Consider the following 20,528-nt stretch of genomic DNA (forward strand, 5'->3'; position numbering starts at 1 on the left):
ACTTTCCTGCGTTTGCCAGCAGCTCTTCGCTGTGCTTCAAGCATTGCGCTGTTTATGACTTCAAGCTTATCAACTCCGGAGATTAGGCTGGCAATACTATAGTACCTATAATAACATCCAATAGTCAAAGGTATATGAAATACAAATGGTATAGAGAGAAATAGTTCCTATAATAACTACAACCTAAAACTTCTTAACTGGGAATATTGAAGACTCATGTTTAAAGGAACCACCAGCTTTCATATGTTCTCATGTTCTGAGCAAGGAACTTAAACGTTAGCTTTTTTTACATGGCACATATTGCACTTTTACTTTCTTCTCCAACACTGTTTTTGCATTATTTAAACCAAATTGAACATGTTTCATTATTTATTTGAGACTAAATTGATTTTATTCATGTATTATATTAAGTTAAAATAAGTGTTCATTCAGTATTGTTGTAATTGTCATTATTACAAATATATATAAAAATCGTCCGATTAATAGGTATCGGCTTTTTTTGGTCCTCCAATAATCGGTATCGGCGTTGAAAAATCCTAATCAGGTCGACCTCTAGTTTCGATAGGTCCGCGGAGCAGAGTGCGTGATTAGCAGTGAATAGGCCTACATCAAGTAGCCTACGTGTAGCGCTGGAAAGTTTGCTTCTTGACATTAGCCAAAATGTACTGATAGATATGCAAAAAGATGTCGTAAAATACTGTGAAGAGCCAAAAAAATAAAAAATAAATCCAGCTCAACCCAGCATCATAATATATCTTCTCATATTCATTTTAGGAGGCTTTGCCATGTACGAATCTAAAGAAAGTACAACTGCATAAATCTCGCTACTCTAAAGTCCAAGTTAAAAAGCTAAAATATGGTGCTTAGAGGAGTTCCTCAAGACCTACGCAGTTAGCTACTGTACAGGCTTTTCCTGTGCTTTCTCAACCAAGTCCTCAGGGCCCACCAGTGCTTCCATATATTTGATGTATCCCAACACCAGCACACCTGGTTTCTAATTAATAGCAGATTGCTGATTAGTTGACTAGTTTCAGGTTCCTGGAGTTAGAATGCATCACATACTGTACATGGACCGACAGGTGGACCCTGTAGACTGGGTTAAGAAAGTTTGCTGGGGACGGCTCACCTTGAGGCGGGGCAGTTTGAGGAAGTCCTCCTGCTCTGAGACCTCCAGCAGGTGTTCCTGGATGTAGGCGTCGATCTTGGCCAGCATGCGGCCATCTCCCATGCAGCTTGCAAAGTTACGGAAGGAGATGGCGGTCTGGGAATCCATCTTAGACAGCAGGTAGTCGCCACAGATCTGACAAATCAGAGAGGAGAGAAGTGTGAAACTCTGACCATTGGGACTGCATTAAAAACGTACAATATGGAGTATCAGTAGTTGAAACAAGAGAAAGATCTTACCTGCTTGACCCGTTCCATCTTGAGCCTTTTGGCTGCAGAATAGACCTCCTTAACCAATGCCTTATCTGCCTTCAACCTGTCAGACAGCACACAACCATTAGTCAGTCAGACAGGTGAGGAGCATAGTGAAAGGTCTCCTGGGTCAGCAGAGCGGTGAAGGTCCTGGAAATTCTTAACAAAGCCTAGGACTCTGCTCATTGCACAATGTGTATTAGAAGATGTATACTCACTGGGCAGTGTAGGCATAGTGTAGGGGTCAGAGGTCATGGTACTTACTGGGCAGTGTAGGCGTAGTTGAGCAGGATCTCCACAGCCTCTGGGTCCAGGTCTTCGAAGGTGACGTGGGACACGCCGTGAGCCTCGATGTCGCTGTTGAAGATCTCAAACAGGTAGGGGCTACAGCAGGCCAGCACAGCACGGTGGGCCATCAACTCATGACCACACACCTACAGAGTACAAAAGGTCAGGGGTCAAACTATACAGATCCTTCTTTAGAGGTTATATCAATCAAACAGAAACACATTTGAAAAAGAGAAAGTGTGAGTGTCAGGGAGACAGTGGATTTGAAGAGAGAGATGAGTGTGGGGATTAGGGTTTGGCGATGTAGTCCTATCGTGATTATGTACCCATAAAACATTGTGATATATGACGCTACCGCCCCTATTGCCCCTATGCAACTGGGCAAAAGATAATGTTGTTGAAAGCCCGGGCAGAGGCTAAGTGCAGGCAGTGTCAAATATTTGTAGTGTTATTTTCTGGTAGAGGAACAGAACAGGTTTGTGTGTATCTGTCTGGCGTGCACATGACGGAGCAGTGACTGTCTGAGGAAAAGACTGTTTTAACGTAGTGAGCTGGGTTATAGGACTACATCATGATGGAACAGGCTGTCTTACCGTAGTGAGCTGGGTTATAGGACTACATCACGATGGAACAGGCTGTCTTACGTAGTGAGCTAGGTTATAGGACTACATCATGATGGAACAGGCTGTCTTACGTAGTGAGCTGGGTTATAGGACTACATCACGATGGAACAGGCTGTCTTACGTAGTGAGCTGGGTTATAGGACTACATCATGATGGAACAGGCTGTCTTAACGTAGTGAGCTGGGTTATAGGACTACATCACGATGGAACAGGCTGTCTTAACGTAGTGAACAAGGTTATAGGACTACATCCTGATGGAACAGTCTTAACGTAGTGAGTTAGGTTATAGGACTACATCCTGATGGAACAGTCTTAACGTAGTGAGTTAGGTTATAGGACTACATCCTGATGGAACAGTCTTAACGTAGTGAGTTAGGTTATAGGACTACATCCTGATGGAACAGTCTTAACGTAGTGAGTTAGGTTATAGGACTACATCATGATGGAACAGGCTGTCTTAACGTAGTGAGCTGGGTTATAGGACTACATCATGATGGAACAGGCTGTCTTAACGTAGTGAGCTGGGTTATAGGACTACATCATGATGGAACAGGCTGTCTTAACGTAGTGAGCTGGGTTATAGGACTACATCATGATGGAACAGGCTGTCTTAACGTAGTGAGCTGGGTTATAGGACTACATCATGATGGAACAGGCTGTCTTAACGTAGTGAGCTGGGTTATAGGACTACATCATGATGGAACAGGCTGTCTTAACGTAGTGAGCTGGGTTATAGGACTACATCATGATGGAACAGGCTGTCTTAACGTAGTGAGCTAGGTTATAGGACTACATCCTGATGGAACAGTCTTAACGTAGTGAGTTAGGTTATAGGACTACATCCTGATGGAACAGTCTTAACGTAGTGAGTTAGGTTATAGGACTACATCCTGATGGAACAGTCTTAACGTAGTGAGTTAGGTTATAGGACTACATCATGATGGAACAGTGACTGTCTGGTGAGGAATAATATTGTTTGTTCTATCCATCATAAAGCTGTGATTGAGAATAGCCTAAGCTATAGACTTTTTCTTGTTATTTTTTAAAGCCACAAAACTTCGACAACACCTTTGTCTAGAATATTTGGAAAATAAGCGAATGTTCATAACTTTAATTTGTCTAAAAGCTTTTATGATTGGCCATTAGGAGCCCAGGCTATTGGCCATTTGGTTTTCAACCTTGCATTGAGGGATTTTCCCAGCCCGCATGGGTCCTTTTCTTCTTAATAAGTTTAAACTTGTCATTAGATTGGAACGCCGTAACATTAATTGTTTGATCGGGAAAAAGCCATGCTTAAAATGATGAAGGGTAACCTTCAGTCATATTCATAGCCTATCGAATGCAGAGAAGGGAATATAGGCTACGTTTTTTTTTTAAACGGCGACACAAGATAGTTAAAGAGTGTCCGTTATAAAAAATGTAATACATGGTTTAAGCTATAGCCTAATGCCCATGCATAGAACAGAGTGAGGGAAACAATGTTTTCTGCCCTAGTGGGGACAAATCAAGACAGAGACAGATGGGGCAGGAAATGGTGGAAAGGTCCAGTCAAAGAGGATGACTGACATGAGTAGTCAGAAGAGAGAATAACTTCATAACTATCAGAACACACACACTGGAAACGTGATGTACTTGTAAAGAATATTGTTTAAAACAATGTCTCAAAATTTACAAAATCAAAAGGGTACTTTTGATATTCATATTTTTATGTTAAATAAACGAATGTGGATTTTTTTCTCTTCAGAATCTGGACATACTCCATATGTTAGAGCACACTATAAGGAGTATAATGACTCCAACGTGTTGTCTGCATCATATACGCTTCACACATCATAGGGTCTTACAGGAGGCATGTACAGGTCTAAAAAGGGCCTAAAATGGCCTCTTTTATAATAAGAATAAGAATACTTTGTATAGCGCTAATAATTTGTATAGCGCTTTTCATTACAGAGTTATCTCAAAGCTCTCATAGCTTTATCATAATTTTCTCAGAAATGGTTTGTGATACAAATGTAAAATGCATATAAAAACATCCTTCCTCTCAATGAAGTTTCTATGTGACAATTTCCAGAACAATCTGAGATACCAGAAATATTTGTGGGCCTTCTGGAGTGGAATCGCCCCAATAAGAGCCACAAAATAAGAGCAAGAGAGGGATTGAGAGAGAGAGGATGGTAATGTAACCCGATCGCTCGCTCCTGAAGAAAAGTACTACATCATCATTATGACATCAACAGGAAACAGGATAGTAAATATTGAACTCCTGTCCAATGAGATTTGATCTTAATTACTTCTTCTGAATTGTCATTGTTTCTTTTTACACATCATACTAGCTTGACTGACAGGGAAATATCTAGCTTTGAGGATGGTGGATTAACCTATAGGATCAAACATGTGATTGGCTTTAGGACAACCGGTTTTGCCTTTAGAGAAGGAGTACAAGTTGTCAAAAGCTCTAATCTAGAAAAACACCTCTGGCTTTGTATGTCTCATCCTCCCACTCCCCTTCACACTCCTCCTCCCCCTCTCCCCCACACTCCTCCTCTTCTTCACACTCCCCCACACTCCTCCTCTCCTTCACACTTCCACTCCCCTTCTCCTTCACACTCCCACTCTCCTTCACACTCCCACTCTCCTTCACCCCCCACCCCCTCATGTCACAGGTGCTCTGATTATGATTTGTATTTTTATCCTTTATTTAACCAGAATGTCACATTGACATTTAGATCTCTTTTTCATGTGAGCCTTGGCCACGGAGGATGAAAAGACAGAGAGAGATCTTCACGTACCTGCAGTCGCACGTCACAGAACTGTCCGCTCTTTCTCAGGGCGTTCATTTTGGCCACAGTGGAATCCAGGAAAGTCTCATCTTCAAAGATCAGGTAACCGTTGGAAATCATGTTCACTGCTTAATGTTGGGGGCAGAGCCTGACAGGTGAGGGACGGAGGAGGAGGGGAGGACGACATCTACATTTAGTTTTTTTGTGACCAACTTTTTTTATTTAGTTTTGTCATTTTCTTTTCCCCTAAAGTATGCCTCCCACCCCTTCCCATCCCACCCATCAATCAACTGGAGTCTCCCCTTACACCCTCCCCGCCCAACGACCAACGATGCTGGCATTGTTCATAAAAACTTGTTTAATTAATTCATGATCACAATGAGGATTTGGATTAGGCACATGTGCATTGTGTGTGTGTGTAATCTGCCTCATGCATTAGTAATAATTGCCTTACCTAATACAGAATGACGTAACTCCGGGGAGTGTTACTGGTACCAGTAAACCAACAGGGGACGATGGGAGAGAAGACAAAGGCAAAGTAGACAGAGACCACAAGGGAACCCAAGTCTTCTCTACCAGCGGAGGAGGAGGGGGTGGGGGCAATGCCAGTCGTCCAGAGGGGTGTGAGCCGGGGGGAGCTGCACCGATGCAAACTATCAGGCTTGAAGCGACTGTAATCAAGTCCTCAGGATCCCGTTGGCTATAGAGTCAAACTTTTTCTGTGTTGGTCGTGCATTATAACCTGGAGGAGAGAGAGGAGGGACAAGAGGAGAGAGAGTAGGGACAAGAGAGAAGAGAGAGGAGGGATAAGAGAGGACAGAGAATACATTTGTCAACTAGATTATCCCAAAACAGCAGTGCACACAGAGAGAGAGAGATAGGATAGCAACCACTGGTTTGAAATTAAACTAAAATTAAATTACTTAAAATTCAAAAAGAAAGTATGATCAGAGCATGAAGGTCTGAAGTCGAGCCACGTGTTGAAACCGGCCTCATGGCATCTCCACTAGGCAGGCAGATTGACCCTCTGCAGTCAAGCAGCACACTGACAGTCCAGTCACTAAAATAGTCCCCCCCCCCCCCTTTCCCACTCCTTCAGTGTCCCTCTCTCAAGTCTTTTCCAGGCATGTGGCCTTTTGTAGTAAGGCCTGCCCCTCAGATCCCTGCCCTGCCCACTCCACCGTGCCAACCAGCCCAGCCACCAGCTCCTAATCAGTCTCAAACTAGCTCTATTCCCTGCCCTGCCCCCTCTACTACGTGCCAACCAGCCCAGCCCAACCACCAGCTCCTAATCAGTCTCAAACTAGCCCTCTTCCAAGCATACCCCAATGTCTTAAGACATGTCTTGACCCTGTTACAGCTCTCACCTAGCTGGCACGCCTTTGGATCCACAAACTCCCACCGCAGGACCCTCACCAATCAAAATCCATCATTAAGGCCACACCCACAAGACCACAACCCAAACCATTAACTGTCCTCCATTTCATGCAGGGTCTAAAATTAACTTTTGGGTCCACCAGCAACTCAGATTTTTTTACCAGACAAAATATTTTTCGGCCATAATTACATAAAACAACAAACAGATGAGCATGCTTTGTAATGTTTCGAAAACAAGAAATGTATTAGTAAGAAGTAATGTGGTATATTGCTACATTTCATTTCATTTTTTTGTGACCTGAGTCTTCTAATCAAAATATCAGAGAAAAACATTTTCAGCTGCCCCTTTAAGGGTGGGAGGTTACCGTGGTAACCGGGCCACTGGAGCCCTGTCACTGTGTGTGAGATTTGGCATCTGACTATGGCCTGTCACTATCAGTTGAAGCAGCAGACCCAAACTAACGTTGAAACACAACAGAGCTTGTGAACAAAAACAAATGTGCATAGCCAAGAAGCACGAGGACAATGTCTCACTTTGTAGACTTTTGAGTAAATTAGACCAATTTTAACCTCTTGAGCCTATGGGGGGTGCTATTTCGATCTTGGAAAAATTGGTCTCCAAATTAAACTGCCTAGTACTCAATTCTTGCTCGTACAATATGCATATTATTATTATTATTGGATAGAAAACACTCTAGTTTCTAAAACCGTTGGAATTATGTCTCTGAGTGAAACAGAACTCATTCTACAGCACTTTTCCTGCCAGGGAGTGAGATTTCAGAAATCTTGGCCTCTGTTCCCAGGTCAGTTTTTAAGTCCCTGTGAATGCTATGGGGCTACAAACACTGCCTCCGCCTTCCTCTAGATGTCAGTAAGTGGTGACAATTTGAATGGAGTCGATTGCGCAATCTGGGACTTTATAAAAGACCAAAAGGCGGAAGTACCTTTCTTTTCTTCCCTGCGCTTGACGCACGATGGACGTCGGACTGGCCTCCTTCCAAGCTTTGGTTTAGCCAGTAATATATCTCCGGTCATGTTTGTACTCGTTATAGGTGTTAAAGACATCATAAGGTAGTTAATTTAAACCGACTTATAGCAATTTATGTCAGTTTATTGCGATTTTCAGGCATTTCTTTGTGACGCACTTTGAAGAGTTGGACACTTTTCCTGTAGATGCCGAACGTTAGTGGCCATTTCGACATGACAAGAGGACATCTTTCGACCAAAAGACGATTAGACCGGAGAAAGGACACCTTGCCCAAGATTCTGATGGAAGTTCAGCTAATAGTAAGAACTATTTATGCTGATAAATCGTTGTTCTGTTGAAAAATGTTAAATGCATTATCCGCCATTTTTTTTGGGGTAGCTTCGCTTTGGCGCACCCTGTATTGCACAGTAAGGATAATTTTAAAAATGTAATTCAGCGATTGCATTAAGAACTAATTTGTCTTTCAATTGCTGTCCACCCTGTATTTTTTAGTCAAGTTTATGATTATTTATTGATTAGACTAGATCACTCTCCAAGATGGCGCCCGACATTTTCTGGCCAGTTTGGCTACTATTCTCATTGTATAACCACGATTTTTGTGGCTAAATATGCACATTTTCGAACAAACTCTATATGTATGTTGTAATATGATGTTACAGGAGTGTCATCTGAAGAATTCTGAGAAGGTTAGTGAAAAAATTAATATATTTTGGTGGTGATAACGTTATCGCTCTCTTTGCCTTGAATCAATGCTGGGGTAAAGTTTGCACATGTGGTATGCTAATATAACGATTTATTGTGTTTTCGCTGTAAAACACTTAGAAAATCTGAAATATTGTCTGAATTCACAAGATCTGTGTCTTTCCATTGCTGTGCGCTGTGTATTTTTAAGAAATGTTTTATGATGAGTAAATTGGTAATACACGTTGCTCTCTGTAGTAATTCTAGTCGCTTTGAGGAGATTTGTGATGGTGGCTGCAATGGCAAACTATGATTTCTACCTGAAATATGCACATTTTTCTAACAAAACCTATGCTATACAATAAATATGTTATCAGACTGTCATCTGATGAGGTTTTTTCTTGGTTAGTGGCTATCAATATCTTTATTTGGTCGAATTGGTGATAGCTACTGGTGGAGAGAAAAAATGGTGGACTAAGAAAAATGGTGTCTTTTGCTAACGTGGTTAGCTAATAGATTTACATATTGTGTCTTCCCTGTAAAACATTTTAAAAATCAGAAATGATTGCTGGATTCACAAGAAGTGTATCTTTCATCTGGTGTCTTGGACTTGTGATTTAATGATATTTAGATGCTAGTATTTACTTGTGACGCTATGCTAGGCTATGCTAGTCAGCTTTTTTACTGGTGGGGGGTGCTCCCGGATCCGGGTTTGGGAGGAACTAGAAGTTAATGCCTGTTTACAGCGCCTCCAAAATGAAATCCATCAGCACTTCATTCATTGCGCACAGCTCCTCACCAGGCAGCGCTTCTGCGCCAGGTGGGATATAAGATTCCTATTTCTTTGTGCGATTAGCAGCCATGAAACAAAACAGCAGAAATACTTTGACGACAACATACTGTAGCACTCTACTAACCTTAACTCGCATATTGTAATTCGCAAATATAATGCTCTGACTGTAGAGCCCTGCCAAGTGACCACCCGCCAATGTGGCTGGTGAAATAGACATCTACACGCATTCGTCGGGTGTTCATGCCTTTGCATTACAACAGCTATGCTATTGGGTGGACTGGAGACATACAGCTGAGTCGGACTACCAAGCCCTACGTGAACACGGCTATGTTATTCCACCTCTCAGTATGAATTAATCAAGGGTTTCCCAAACTCGGTCCTGGGTGTCCTAGACGATAAATCACAGGAATGCTAACGGTTTTATCACAGTGGAGACATGGACGGATAGGGAGCGTAGAAGCTGCTACATATTGAAACCACACACAACAGCAGGAGAAGGGAGAACGAGTTCTATAGAAGTCAAAACTCCCATCTTTACCCAGAGATCATGTTTTTTCTTCAAATACTGTAAAACTATTTGGTGGAATGTGCATTGTGGCTGCCCGAAGGGGCAAGTGAAATGTTATCTTTAAAACAACGTTAAATCTGTTCTAGTTGTCCATCTGCCGGGCACAAAAAAAACAAACAAGCCAAGCATCACACCCTCAATTGCGTTCCGACCGCTCCCTACACACACGCGCGTGCGCTGAGTGCACACTCAAGCTACATTCCTTGCCAAATGACAACAGTTTTATCACAAACTCAACATGGTGTGCCCCAAATTGAGCCCCGTTTCAAACGATCACTCTTGGAGAGTACACTAGAGACGCGCATCACTTCCAACTGGCAAAAAAGAAATATTTGGGAAAAAATATTATCTTCTATTTTATTCTGTTATATTACATCATGTTTTTTTTTTTTTTTACAATAAAATAGGTGTCTTGACTGTGATAAGGGCTCTGGAAATCAGCGTCAGCGTCTTGTCTGCTAAATGACCAAAACAAGGCTATGCAGCCATAGGCTTCTACAAGCAAGTGCCACTGCTGAGTTTACTGTCTTTTTAAAGATTGTGTTCCACGATAAAATATAACCAGGCGACATTATGATTTCAATAAATTAATCTCCAATGGCACTTGCTTTTTTATTGACTGAATATTCACTGAGTGTACAAAACGTTAGGAACACCCCCTTTTGCCCTCAGAACAGCCTCAATTTGTTGGGGCATGGACTCTACAAGGTGTCGAAAGCGTTCCACTGGGATGCTGGCCCATGTTGACCCCAATGCTTCCCACAGTTGTCAAGTTGGCTGGAAGTCCTTTGGGTGGTGGACCATTCTTGATACACAGGAAACTGTTGAGTGTGAAAACCCAGCCTGGCACCTACTACCATACCCCGTTCAAAAGCACTTAAATCTTTTGTCTTGCCCATTCACCCTCTGAATGGCACACATACACAATCCATGTCTCAAGTCTTAAAAATACTTCTTTATCTGGTCTCCTCCCCTTCATTAACACTTACTGAAGTGGATTTAACAAGTGACATCAGTAAGGGATCACAGCTTTCACCTGGATTCACCTGGTCAGTCTGTGTCATAGAAAGAGTCCCTAATGTTTTCTACACTCAGTGTATTTGGGTCAATTTAGCTATTAGGATCTGTTATCTGTAATGGTAATGATACATGTGTCATTGTTGTGCACAGTTGGCACAGGCCTAAAGAGAAATGTGTTCTAAAAATACAAATCATGTGAGTACTCGGAACAGTAAAAAAAAAAAAGTCAAAATTTCCATATTAGGAAGAACCAGTCACCATTCCAGGGAATCTGGATGTGGGGTATGTGAGATTCATTAGGCAACATGGAACTGCAATTTCTATTTTAATGGAGTGCATGCAATGTTACAGCCAACCTCACTGCAATGTTACAGCCAACCTCACTGCAATGTTACAGCCAACCTAACTGCAATGTTACAGCCAACCTAACTGCAATGTTACAGCCAACCTAACTGCAATGTTACAGCCAACCTAACTGCAATGTTACAGCCAACCTAACTAATGTTACAGCCAACCTAACTGCAATGTTACAGCCAACCTAACTGCAATATTACAGCCAACCTAACTGCAATGTTAAAGCCAACCTCACTGCAATGTTACAACCAACCTCACTGCAATGTTACAGCCAACCCCACTGCAATGTTACAGCCAACCTCACTGCAGTGTTACAGCCAACCTCACTGTAATGTTACAGCCAACCTAACTGCAATGTTATAGCCAACCTAACTGTAATGTTATAGCCAACCTAAATGCAATGTTATAGCCAACCTAACTGCAATGTTATAGCCAACCGAACTGCAATGTTATAGCCAACCTAACTGTAATGTTATAGCCAACCTAACTGTGATGTTATAGCCAACCGAACTGTAATGTTACAGCCAACCTAACTGCAATGTTATAGCCAACCTAACTGTAATGTTATAGCCAACCTAACTGCAATGTTATAGCCAACCTAACTGTAATGTTATAGCCAACCGAACTGTAATGTTACAGCCAACCTAACTGCAATGTTATAGCCAACCTAAATGCAATGTTATAGCCAACCTAACTGTAATGTTACAGCCAACCTAACTGCAATGTTATAGCCAACCTAACTGTAATGTTATAGCCAACCTAACTGCAATGTTATAGCCAACCTAACTGTAATGTTATAGCCAACCTAACTGTAATGTTATAGCCAACCTAACTGTGATGTTATAGCCAACCGAACTGTAATGTTACAGCCAACCTAACTGCAATGTTATAGCCAACCTAACTGTAATGTTATAGCCAACCTAACTGCAATGTTATAGCCAACCTAACTGTAATGTTATAGCCAACCGAACTGTAATGTTACAGCCAACCTAACTGCAATGTTATAGCCAACCTAAATGCAATGTTATAGCCAACCTAAATGCAATGTTATAGCCAACCTAACTGTAATGTTACAGCCAACCTAACTGCAATGTTATAGCCAACCTAACTGTAATGTTATAGCCAACCTAACTGCAATGTTATAGCCAACCTAACTGTAATGTTATAGCCAACCGAACTGTAATGTTATAGCCAACCGAACTGTAATGTTACAGCCAACCTAACTGCAATGTTATAGCCAACCTAACTGTAATGTTATAGCCAACCTAAATGCAATGTTATAGCCAACCTAACTGCAATGTTACAGCCAACCTAACTGCAATGTTACAGCCAACCTAACTGCTGTCACTGGTGCTGACAACTATGGTGCTCAACAAGTCGCGTTGAGTGTTGTGTGTGTGTTGTGTGTCTGACTGTCCACCTCTTCAGGAACCACCACTTCACTCTTAAAACCGCCATTAAGACAATGTGTGAAAGACTTTTCTGAAGCCTTTTCTTTTGGCCTCAGCTGGTTGTGTGTGAGAGACTTTCCTCCTCCCCAGGAACCACCACTTCAGTACAACAGCAAACAACAGTTGTATGTGACACCAGTTATCAGTGAAGATGCACCATTGATTCCCACTATCATGGCAGACTGAAGAAAAGCTTTAAAAACCTCTGGGTCGACATCGGCGGTGTAGCCACAAGCCAGCCATGGCCATTTGAGTCGATAGGTCTTAAAACGATCACACTCGGGGGAATGGAATACTCCTTTATGTTAAACATAAACGCCTTATTCTGCGCTTCTCTGCTCTGGCTAGACGGATGCAGCTGAGCTGAGGTCCCAGGATATAATCTTAACCCTGAGATTTATAGAAGTAGCCAGTCAGCCTTGTGGTGAATCCTATCCGACTCTCCTATCACACTGGGCCTTCATTCAACAAAGCCGCTTTTGAGTGTAACTAAACCGTAGGGCAAAAAAAACAGGCTTAATCTGTTGGTTTCTTGGCAACAGAGCACAGGGAGGTAAATGATAGATGATCGTACTGGGAAGACCTGGTTGGATCAGCTTTAAGACCCGTGTCTGCCTGTGGCTGTGTGGTCCACTTGGTTAGCTGCTTACCAGCAGTATCTGCTATCGCTTGCCTAGGGCCCTATAAAACGAGGACGGAATCACAGAATTCAGACATTAAAACGGAATTCAACAATATTCCAAAATGGAAATCAACAAAATGTATTGAACTTTATTAGAACATTCATTAAAAAGGCACAGTACAGGAAAAAGCATGATTGTTCTGTGTTTTATGTATATTTCAACGCTATGAGGATGGAATAATACTGTGAAATTGATCATGCCCTTTGTCACGTTCCTGACCTGTTTTCTGTTAGTTTTTGTATGTGTTAGTTGGTCAGGACGTGAGTTTGGGTGGGCAGTCTATGTTTTCTGTTTCTATGTTGGTTAATGGGTACCTAATATGGTTCTCAATTAGAGGCAGGTGGTTTTCATCTCCTCTGATTGAGAATCATATTAAGGTAGGTGTTGTCACATTGTTTGTCGTGGGTGGTTGTCTTCCGTGTCTGTGTTTGTTTGCACCATACGGGACTGTTTCGTTCGTTCATCGTTTTATGTAGTCATTTTTCCTGTTCGTGCGTTCTTCGTGTTATATGTAAGTTCGTATGTTCAGGTTTGTCTACATTCGTTTTGTTGTTTTGTAAGTATTCAAGTGAAGTTCGTGTTTTTCGTCTACACTTAAATAAATTCATTATGTCTAAATACAACGCTGCAGTTTGGTTCAATCCCTGCTCCTCCTCTTCGGATGAAGAGGAGGAGGAACGCCGTTACACCCTTTTAGTGTAAGAGTTTTTTTTTTTTAAAGACCACCTGAAATTTCTGCCTGTTTTGGAGATAAAAACAGCTGCATTGAACCTTTAATTTACCCAAGATTATCAGAAGACATGAACAAAACACATCAGTGATTCATATTTTCCTTGAACTTTCTGAAGAGGCAACGAACGGCACTAGAATGCCCTGTCTGTGTGGTGTTCACGTTTGTCTACTACTTTGTGTAGCCATTAGCGGTGATGCTAATGCAATGACAACCATCTTCTGATCTTCTGAAAGGCTTTCCGAAAACCTCTCAATGAAATGCTGACTACAAAGTAGCCTATGTCTACCTGGCAGCATGATATCATGATTATTTACATCAATCCAGTGGCCATTTGTTTTGCAAAGTCTGCAATCAAATGAGCGCTACAGAAACATCGCTAACCAAACCGTTTCTGGCTGGCGTGCACTTGAATTAAAGAGTAACTACCCCAGACCTCAAAAGTGGTCTCCTAGTGTGGTTTAAGAATTGTTGTAGACTTAGAACATCTAACTTTGTGGTTTTCCTATTAAAAAATGTGGTAATTGAGAGTGAAAAACTGAAAAACAAACTAGGAAAAACTGAAACCTGGAAAAACAAAACTGAATTTGGGGAAGAACTAAATGGAATCTGGTCAAATAAACAGATTTTATGATGGCGTGTTAGGGCTACTAAGAAAGACCTTCCTCTTCCTGAAGCATTATGCGTATGTCGGTACGTTCCTGTAGATCGTTCTAAAACCATTATTTGGTCAACAGTAACAGCCTATGATTTTTATGTTGATTCCTGCTATGAAAGTATCTGCCTGTCTCCGTTTCCCTGTCTGCTGCTGTGTGAGTTTTCAAAGCAACTACTATTGTTCTAGTTACAGAGAGGAGACTCACAGCTTTCTGTGAGTATACAGTTGAAGTCGGAAGTTTACATACACCTTAGTCAAATACATTTCAACTCAGTTTTTCACAATTCCTGACAAATTCCCTGTCTTAGGTCAGTTAGGATCACCACATTATTTTAAGAATGTGAAATGTCAGAATAATAGTAGAGTGATTTATTTCAGCTTTTATTTCTTTCATCACATTCCCAGTGGGTCAGAAGTTTACATACACTCAATTAGTATTTGGTAGCATTGCCTTTAAATTGTTGAACTTGGGTCAAACATGTTGGGTAGCCTTCCACAAGCTTCCCACAATAAGTTGGGTGAATTTTGGCGCATTCCTCCTAACAGAGCTGGTGTAACTGAGTCAGGTTTGTAGGCCTCCTTGCTCGAACACGCTTTTTCAGTTCTGCCCACAAATGTTCTATAAAATTGAGGTCCGGATTTTGTGATGGCCACTCCAATACCTTGACTTCGTTGTCCTTAAGCCATTTTTTGGAAGTATGCTTGGGGTCATTGTCCATTTGGAAGAGCCATTTGTGACCAAGCTTTAACTTCCTGACTGATGTCTTGAGATGTTGCTTCAATATATCCATATAATTTTCCTCCCTCATGATGCCATCTATTTTGTGAAGTGCACCAGTCCCTCCTGCAGCAAAGCACCCCCACAACATGATGCTGCCAACCCAGTGCTTCACGGTTGGGATGGTGTTCTTTGGCTAGCAAGCCTCCCCCTTTTTCCTCCAAACAGTTATATTTTTGTTTCATCAGACCAGAGGACATTTCTCCAAAAAGTACAATCTTTGTCCCCATGTTGCAAACCGTAGTCTGGCTTTTTATGGCGGTTTTGGAGCAGTGGCTTCTTCCTTGCTGAACGGCCTTTCAGGTTATGTCGATATAGGACTCGTTTTACTGTGGATATAGATACTTTTGTACCTGTTTCCTACAGAATCTTCACAAGTATCTTTGCTGTTGTTCTGGGATTGATTTGCACTTTTCGCACCAAAGTACGTTCATCTCTAGAAGACAGAACGCGTCTCCTTCCTGAGCAGTATGACGGCTGCGTGGTCCCATGGTGTTTATACTTGCGTACTATTGTTTGTACAGATGAACGCGGTACCTTCAGGCGTTTGGAAATTGCTCCCAAGGATGAACCAGACTTGTGGAGGTCTACAATTTTTTTCTGAGGTCTTGGCTGATTTATTTTGATTTTCCCATGATGTCAAGCAAAGAGGCACTGAGTTTGGAGGTAGGCCTTGAAATACATCCACAGGTACACCTCCAATTGACTCAAAGTATGCCAATTAGCCCATCAGAAGCTTCTAAAGCCATGACATCATTTTCTGGAATTTTCCAAGTTGTTTAACTTCTTCTGGCTGCAAGCCCGACGTCGGTACACTTATGACAACAGCCAGCTCAAGTGCAGGGCGCGAAATTCAAAATATATATTTTTTAAATATTTAACTTTCACACATTAACAAGTCCAATACAGCATATGAAAGGTACACATCTTGTGAATCCAGCCAACGTCCGATTTTTAAAATGTTTTACAGCGAAAACACCACGTATATTTATGTTAGCTCACCACCAAATACAAAAAAGGACAGACATTTTTCACAGCACAGGTAGCATGCAAAGCCAACCTAACTAACCAAGAACCAACCAAACTAACCAAGAAACAACTTCATCAGATGACAGTCTTATAACATGTTATTCAATAAATCTATGTTTTGTTCGAAAAATGTGCATATTTCAGGTATAAATCATAGTTTACATTGCAGCTACAATCAGAAATTGCACCGAAAGCAGACAGAATAATTACAGACACCAACGCCAAATAACTGAATACTCATCATAAAACATTTCTGAAAAATACATAGTGTACAGCAATTGAAAGACAGGCATCTTGTGATTCCAGACAATATTTCCGATTTATCAAGTGTTTTACAGCGAAAACACAATATAGCGTTATATTAGCTTACCACAATAGCCAAAAACACAAGCAATTTCCCAGTAGCAAAAGTAAGCGATCGTAACAAACAAGCAAAAGATATATAATTTTTGACTAACCTTGATTTTCTTCCTCAGATGACAGTCCTATAACATCAGGTTATACATACACTTATGTTTTGTTCGAAAATGTGCATATTTAGAGCTGAAATCAATGGTTACACATTATGCTAACTTAGCTACTTTTTCCCACTACGTCCGGATTTTTCCTGACACTTTTTCTGACACACATATTCTGACCAAATAGCTATTCATAAACATAACTAAAAAATACATGTTGTATAGGAAATGATAGATCCATTAGTTCTTAATGAAATCGCAGTGTTAGAATTCTAAAAATAACTTCATTTCGATATGCAGGTTCGGTATAGCTAGAGTACCCAAACGTTGGCCGCCCACGACTAGTTCACATGTACGACAGATATATGAAATAGCATCATAAAATGTTTCTTACTTTTGCTGATCTTTCATCAGAATGTTGGACAAGAGGGCCTCCCGGGTGGCGCAGTGGTCTAGGGCACTGCATCGCAGTGCTAACTGCGCCACCAGAGTCTCTGGGTTCGCGCCCAGGCTCTGTCGCAGCCGGCCGCGACCGGGAGGTCCGTGGGGCGACGCACAATTGGGCTAGCGTCGTCCGGGTTAGGGAGGGTTTGGCCGGTAGGGATATCCTTGTCTCATCGCGCTCCAGCGACTCCTGTGGCGGGCCGGGCGCAGTGCGCGCTAACCAAGGGGGCCAGGTGCACGGTGTTTCCTCCGACACATTGGTGCGGCTGACTTCCGGGTTGGAGGCGCGCTGTGTTAAGAAGCAGTGCGGCTTGGTTGGGTTGTGCTTCGGAGGACGCATGGCTTTCGACCTTCGTCTCTCCCGAGCCCGTACGGGAGTTGTAGCGATGAGACAAGATAGTAATTACTAGCGATTGGATACCACGAAAATTGGGGAGAAAAAAATAAAAATAAAAAAAGAATGTTGGACAAGGTGTCCTTTGTCCAGAACAGTCGTTGTTTGGATTTAGAACGGCAACTTTCCCTCTTCATTTAGCACGCGCACTAGCCAAGTGGCACGGATCTCTCCATCGTCAACAAAGTCAGAGAACGGAACACGGCAAAACTCCCGAAAAAATTTCAATAATCTGATTAAACTATATTGAAAAAACATACTTTACGATGATATGGTCACATGTATCAAATAAAATCAAAGCCGGAGATAGTAGTCGTCCATAACGGCAGCTAAACAGAAGGCAATCCCACTGTCCACCTCGCGCTCCTCAGAGTACCGGAAATGAGGGACACGTCATACAAAGAGCCTGTATTCCACTTCAGACCAAGATAAACACGAAATTTCTTCTCTCACAGCCTCTTGACATCCAGGGGAAGGTCTATGAAGTGCACGTAGACTCTTACGTATCATGCCCATGTATAGGCAGGGAGAAGAACAGAGCCTCGATTTCAGACTTTCCACTTCCTGGTCAGGAAGTTTGTGCCAAATGAGTTCTGTTTGACTCACAGATATAATTCAAACGGTTTTAGAAACTAGAGAGTGTTTTCTATCCAATAGTAATAATAATATGCATATTGTACGAGCAAGAATTGAGTACGAGGCCGTTTGAAATGGGCACCTTTAAATCAGAGCTACTCAATACTGCCCCTGCAGCCATAAAAAGTTAAAAGACACAGTCAACTTAGTGTATGTAAACTTCTGAACCACTGGAATTGTGATACAGTGAATTATAAGTGAAATAATCTGTCTGTAAACAATTGGTGTAAAAATTACTTGTGTCATGCACAAAGTAGATGTCCTAAGCGACTTGCCAAAACTATAGTTTGTTAACAAGAAATTTGTGGAGTGGTTGAAAAACGAGTTAATGACTCCAACCTAAGTGTATGTAAACTTCCGACTTCAACTGTAAAATGCATTTCTCACTTCTAAATATATAATATAGCATAAAGGTCAATATGCATTCCCTGGATATGTTAGCTGAAATGGCTTACTGTTTTAATCATAGGCTACCATCTCTGTGGCCTTACTTGACACTGAAAAAATATATAATGTGTCTTGAACCTTGTCGCCAGGCCTCGAATTTCCCGCCATGGCCGTCGATGCCTCCTAGTGTGGCCTTAATGCCCCCTAAAAAAAATCCATGCCTTGCAGTCAAATTGGCCGTTGTGCCTATGGGCTGAATATAATAATTATAATTCCCTTCCCCCCGGATGCCAGTCGCCCTGCTCCGAAGCACCTCTCACTCACGCCTCTCTCAGATATCTCAATTCTCAAGGGCATCGCAGCTCTGAAGTAGGCTACTAGGGAAGACCGACACATCAGGGATGCAACGATGCGCGTCCTTCTTATCAAATTCCGAGGTGCACATTGACGATGTTAGGAGAACTGTCGACATTTACCTTTCGTCAGCCAACAAGACGTGTAACGAACAGCAAAAGCACTAGCCTATGTCTATCTCATCAACAATTTAAATCAATTTTAAAATAAGGCTGTAACATAACAAAATATGGAAAAGGTCAAGGGGTTTGAATACTTTCAGAATGCACTGTATGTGAAAATGGTTCTGTTTTGTGGTAAAAGAGAGAAGATGAGGATTTCCAATGACATCATCGGTGTGCATCATGTGACTTCAACCAAATCTGAGTAGGTATTGCCTACTAATTGGTCGATGATGTCATTGGAAACACTCATCTTCCTTTATATATTTTTTTACAACTGTTTTGTAGATACGTGCAATTTTCACATATGTTGATGTTGGAGTGGTGCTTGCATGTCAGGAGTACAGGACGAGGAAGAAAATAAACTATGAAAAATGCATTGCATTGCTGTGGAAAAGAACAGCATGTCACATGACTTACACCAGACTGAGGCACAGCCTACATCTGGTGCATTGCATTGCTGTGGAAAAGAACAGCATGTCACATGACTTACACCAGACTGAGGCACGGTCCAGAACATCTGGTATGTTTTTTTAACCTGGTGTGTCTCCCACCCACTCTCAGTGTGTGTGTGTGTGTGTGTGTGTGTTAGGATGGTGGATGTGCCATAGCTTGCATGCAGAATGAAGTGACAAGAGTGAGCCAGACTGGTTATAAAATGGAATGTGTGTGTAACTGTATGTGTGTATGTCCGTGTCTGAGCATGTTAGCAATAGTTGAATCAAGGGTCTGTTTGTACACCAGTTTACAGTATGTACAGTGTGTGTGGTAGGTCAGTGAGGGCACAGCCCCCCGTCTGTACAGATGTGGGTTGGTCGGCCCACTAACAGTTGTGCAACATCTGCCAGGAGACCCCTGAATGCACCACAGCCTCTCTGCTCCTTTCCTGTCCCCTCCCCTTCTCTCCATTCACTCCCCCGCCCTCTGACTCCTCCCTATCCCCTGCCTGCCTCATTCTCCTAAATCACTCTCCTCTTTCTCACCCTATACCTCTCTTCCCCACCTCGCTCTCTGCTCCTTCCACAGCTCTCCACCTTTCTCAATCACAGGGACACGGGATTTTCAGCCCTAATTAAAAGCACCACTCCCCGGATTCCGATAATCATTCTGAACAGGGGGGGGACACACACACATATAGACACACCAACTAATTCAAGGGTTTTTCTTTATTTTTACCATTTTATACATTGTATAATAATAGTGAAGACATCAAAACTATGAAATAACAGATATGGAATCACGTAGTAACCCCAAAAAGTGTTAAACAAATCAAAATACATTTTACATGTAAGATTCTTCAAAGTAGCCACCCTTTGCCTTGATGACAGCTTTGCACACTCTTGGCATTCTCTCAACCAGCTTCATGAGGTAGTCACCTGGAATGAACAGGTGGACCTTGTTAAAAGTTAATTTGTGGAATTTCTTTCCTTCTTAATGCGTTTGAGCCAGTCAGTTGTGTTGTGACAAGGAAGGGGTG

General features: G+C 41.9%; 1 protein-coding gene across 2 annotated transcripts in view; it reads right to left on the reverse strand.

Annotated features, from left to right (window-relative positions):
* Positions 1-20,528, reverse strand: part of ivns1abpa (influenza virus NS1A binding protein a) — a 51,246-nt gene that overhangs the window by 14,899 nt on the left and 15,819 nt on the right. For both annotated transcript variants that reach the window (XM_039002908.1, XM_039002907.1), the window contains exons 2-6: positions 5,562-5,849; positions 5,117-5,255; positions 1,681-1,850; positions 1,405-1,480; positions 1,127-1,300 (exon numbers count right to left, since the gene is read on the reverse strand). In XM_039002908.1, coding sequence (XP_038858836.1) covers positions 1,127-1,300; positions 1,405-1,480; positions 1,681-1,850; positions 5,117-5,227 — 531 coding nt within the window. In that variant the 5' untranslated portion in view covers positions 5,228-5,255; positions 5,562-5,849. The remainder of the gene's footprint in view (positions 1-1,126; positions 1,301-1,404; positions 1,481-1,680; positions 1,851-5,116; positions 5,256-5,561; positions 5,850-20,528) is intronic.

Source organism: Salvelinus namaycush, chromosome 10 (assembly GCF_016432855.1).
Source record: "Salvelinus namaycush isolate Seneca chromosome 10, SaNama_1.0, whole genome shotgun sequence".
NCBI classification, from domain to species: Eukaryota; Metazoa; Chordata; class Actinopteri; order Salmoniformes; family Salmonidae; genus Salvelinus; species Salvelinus namaycush.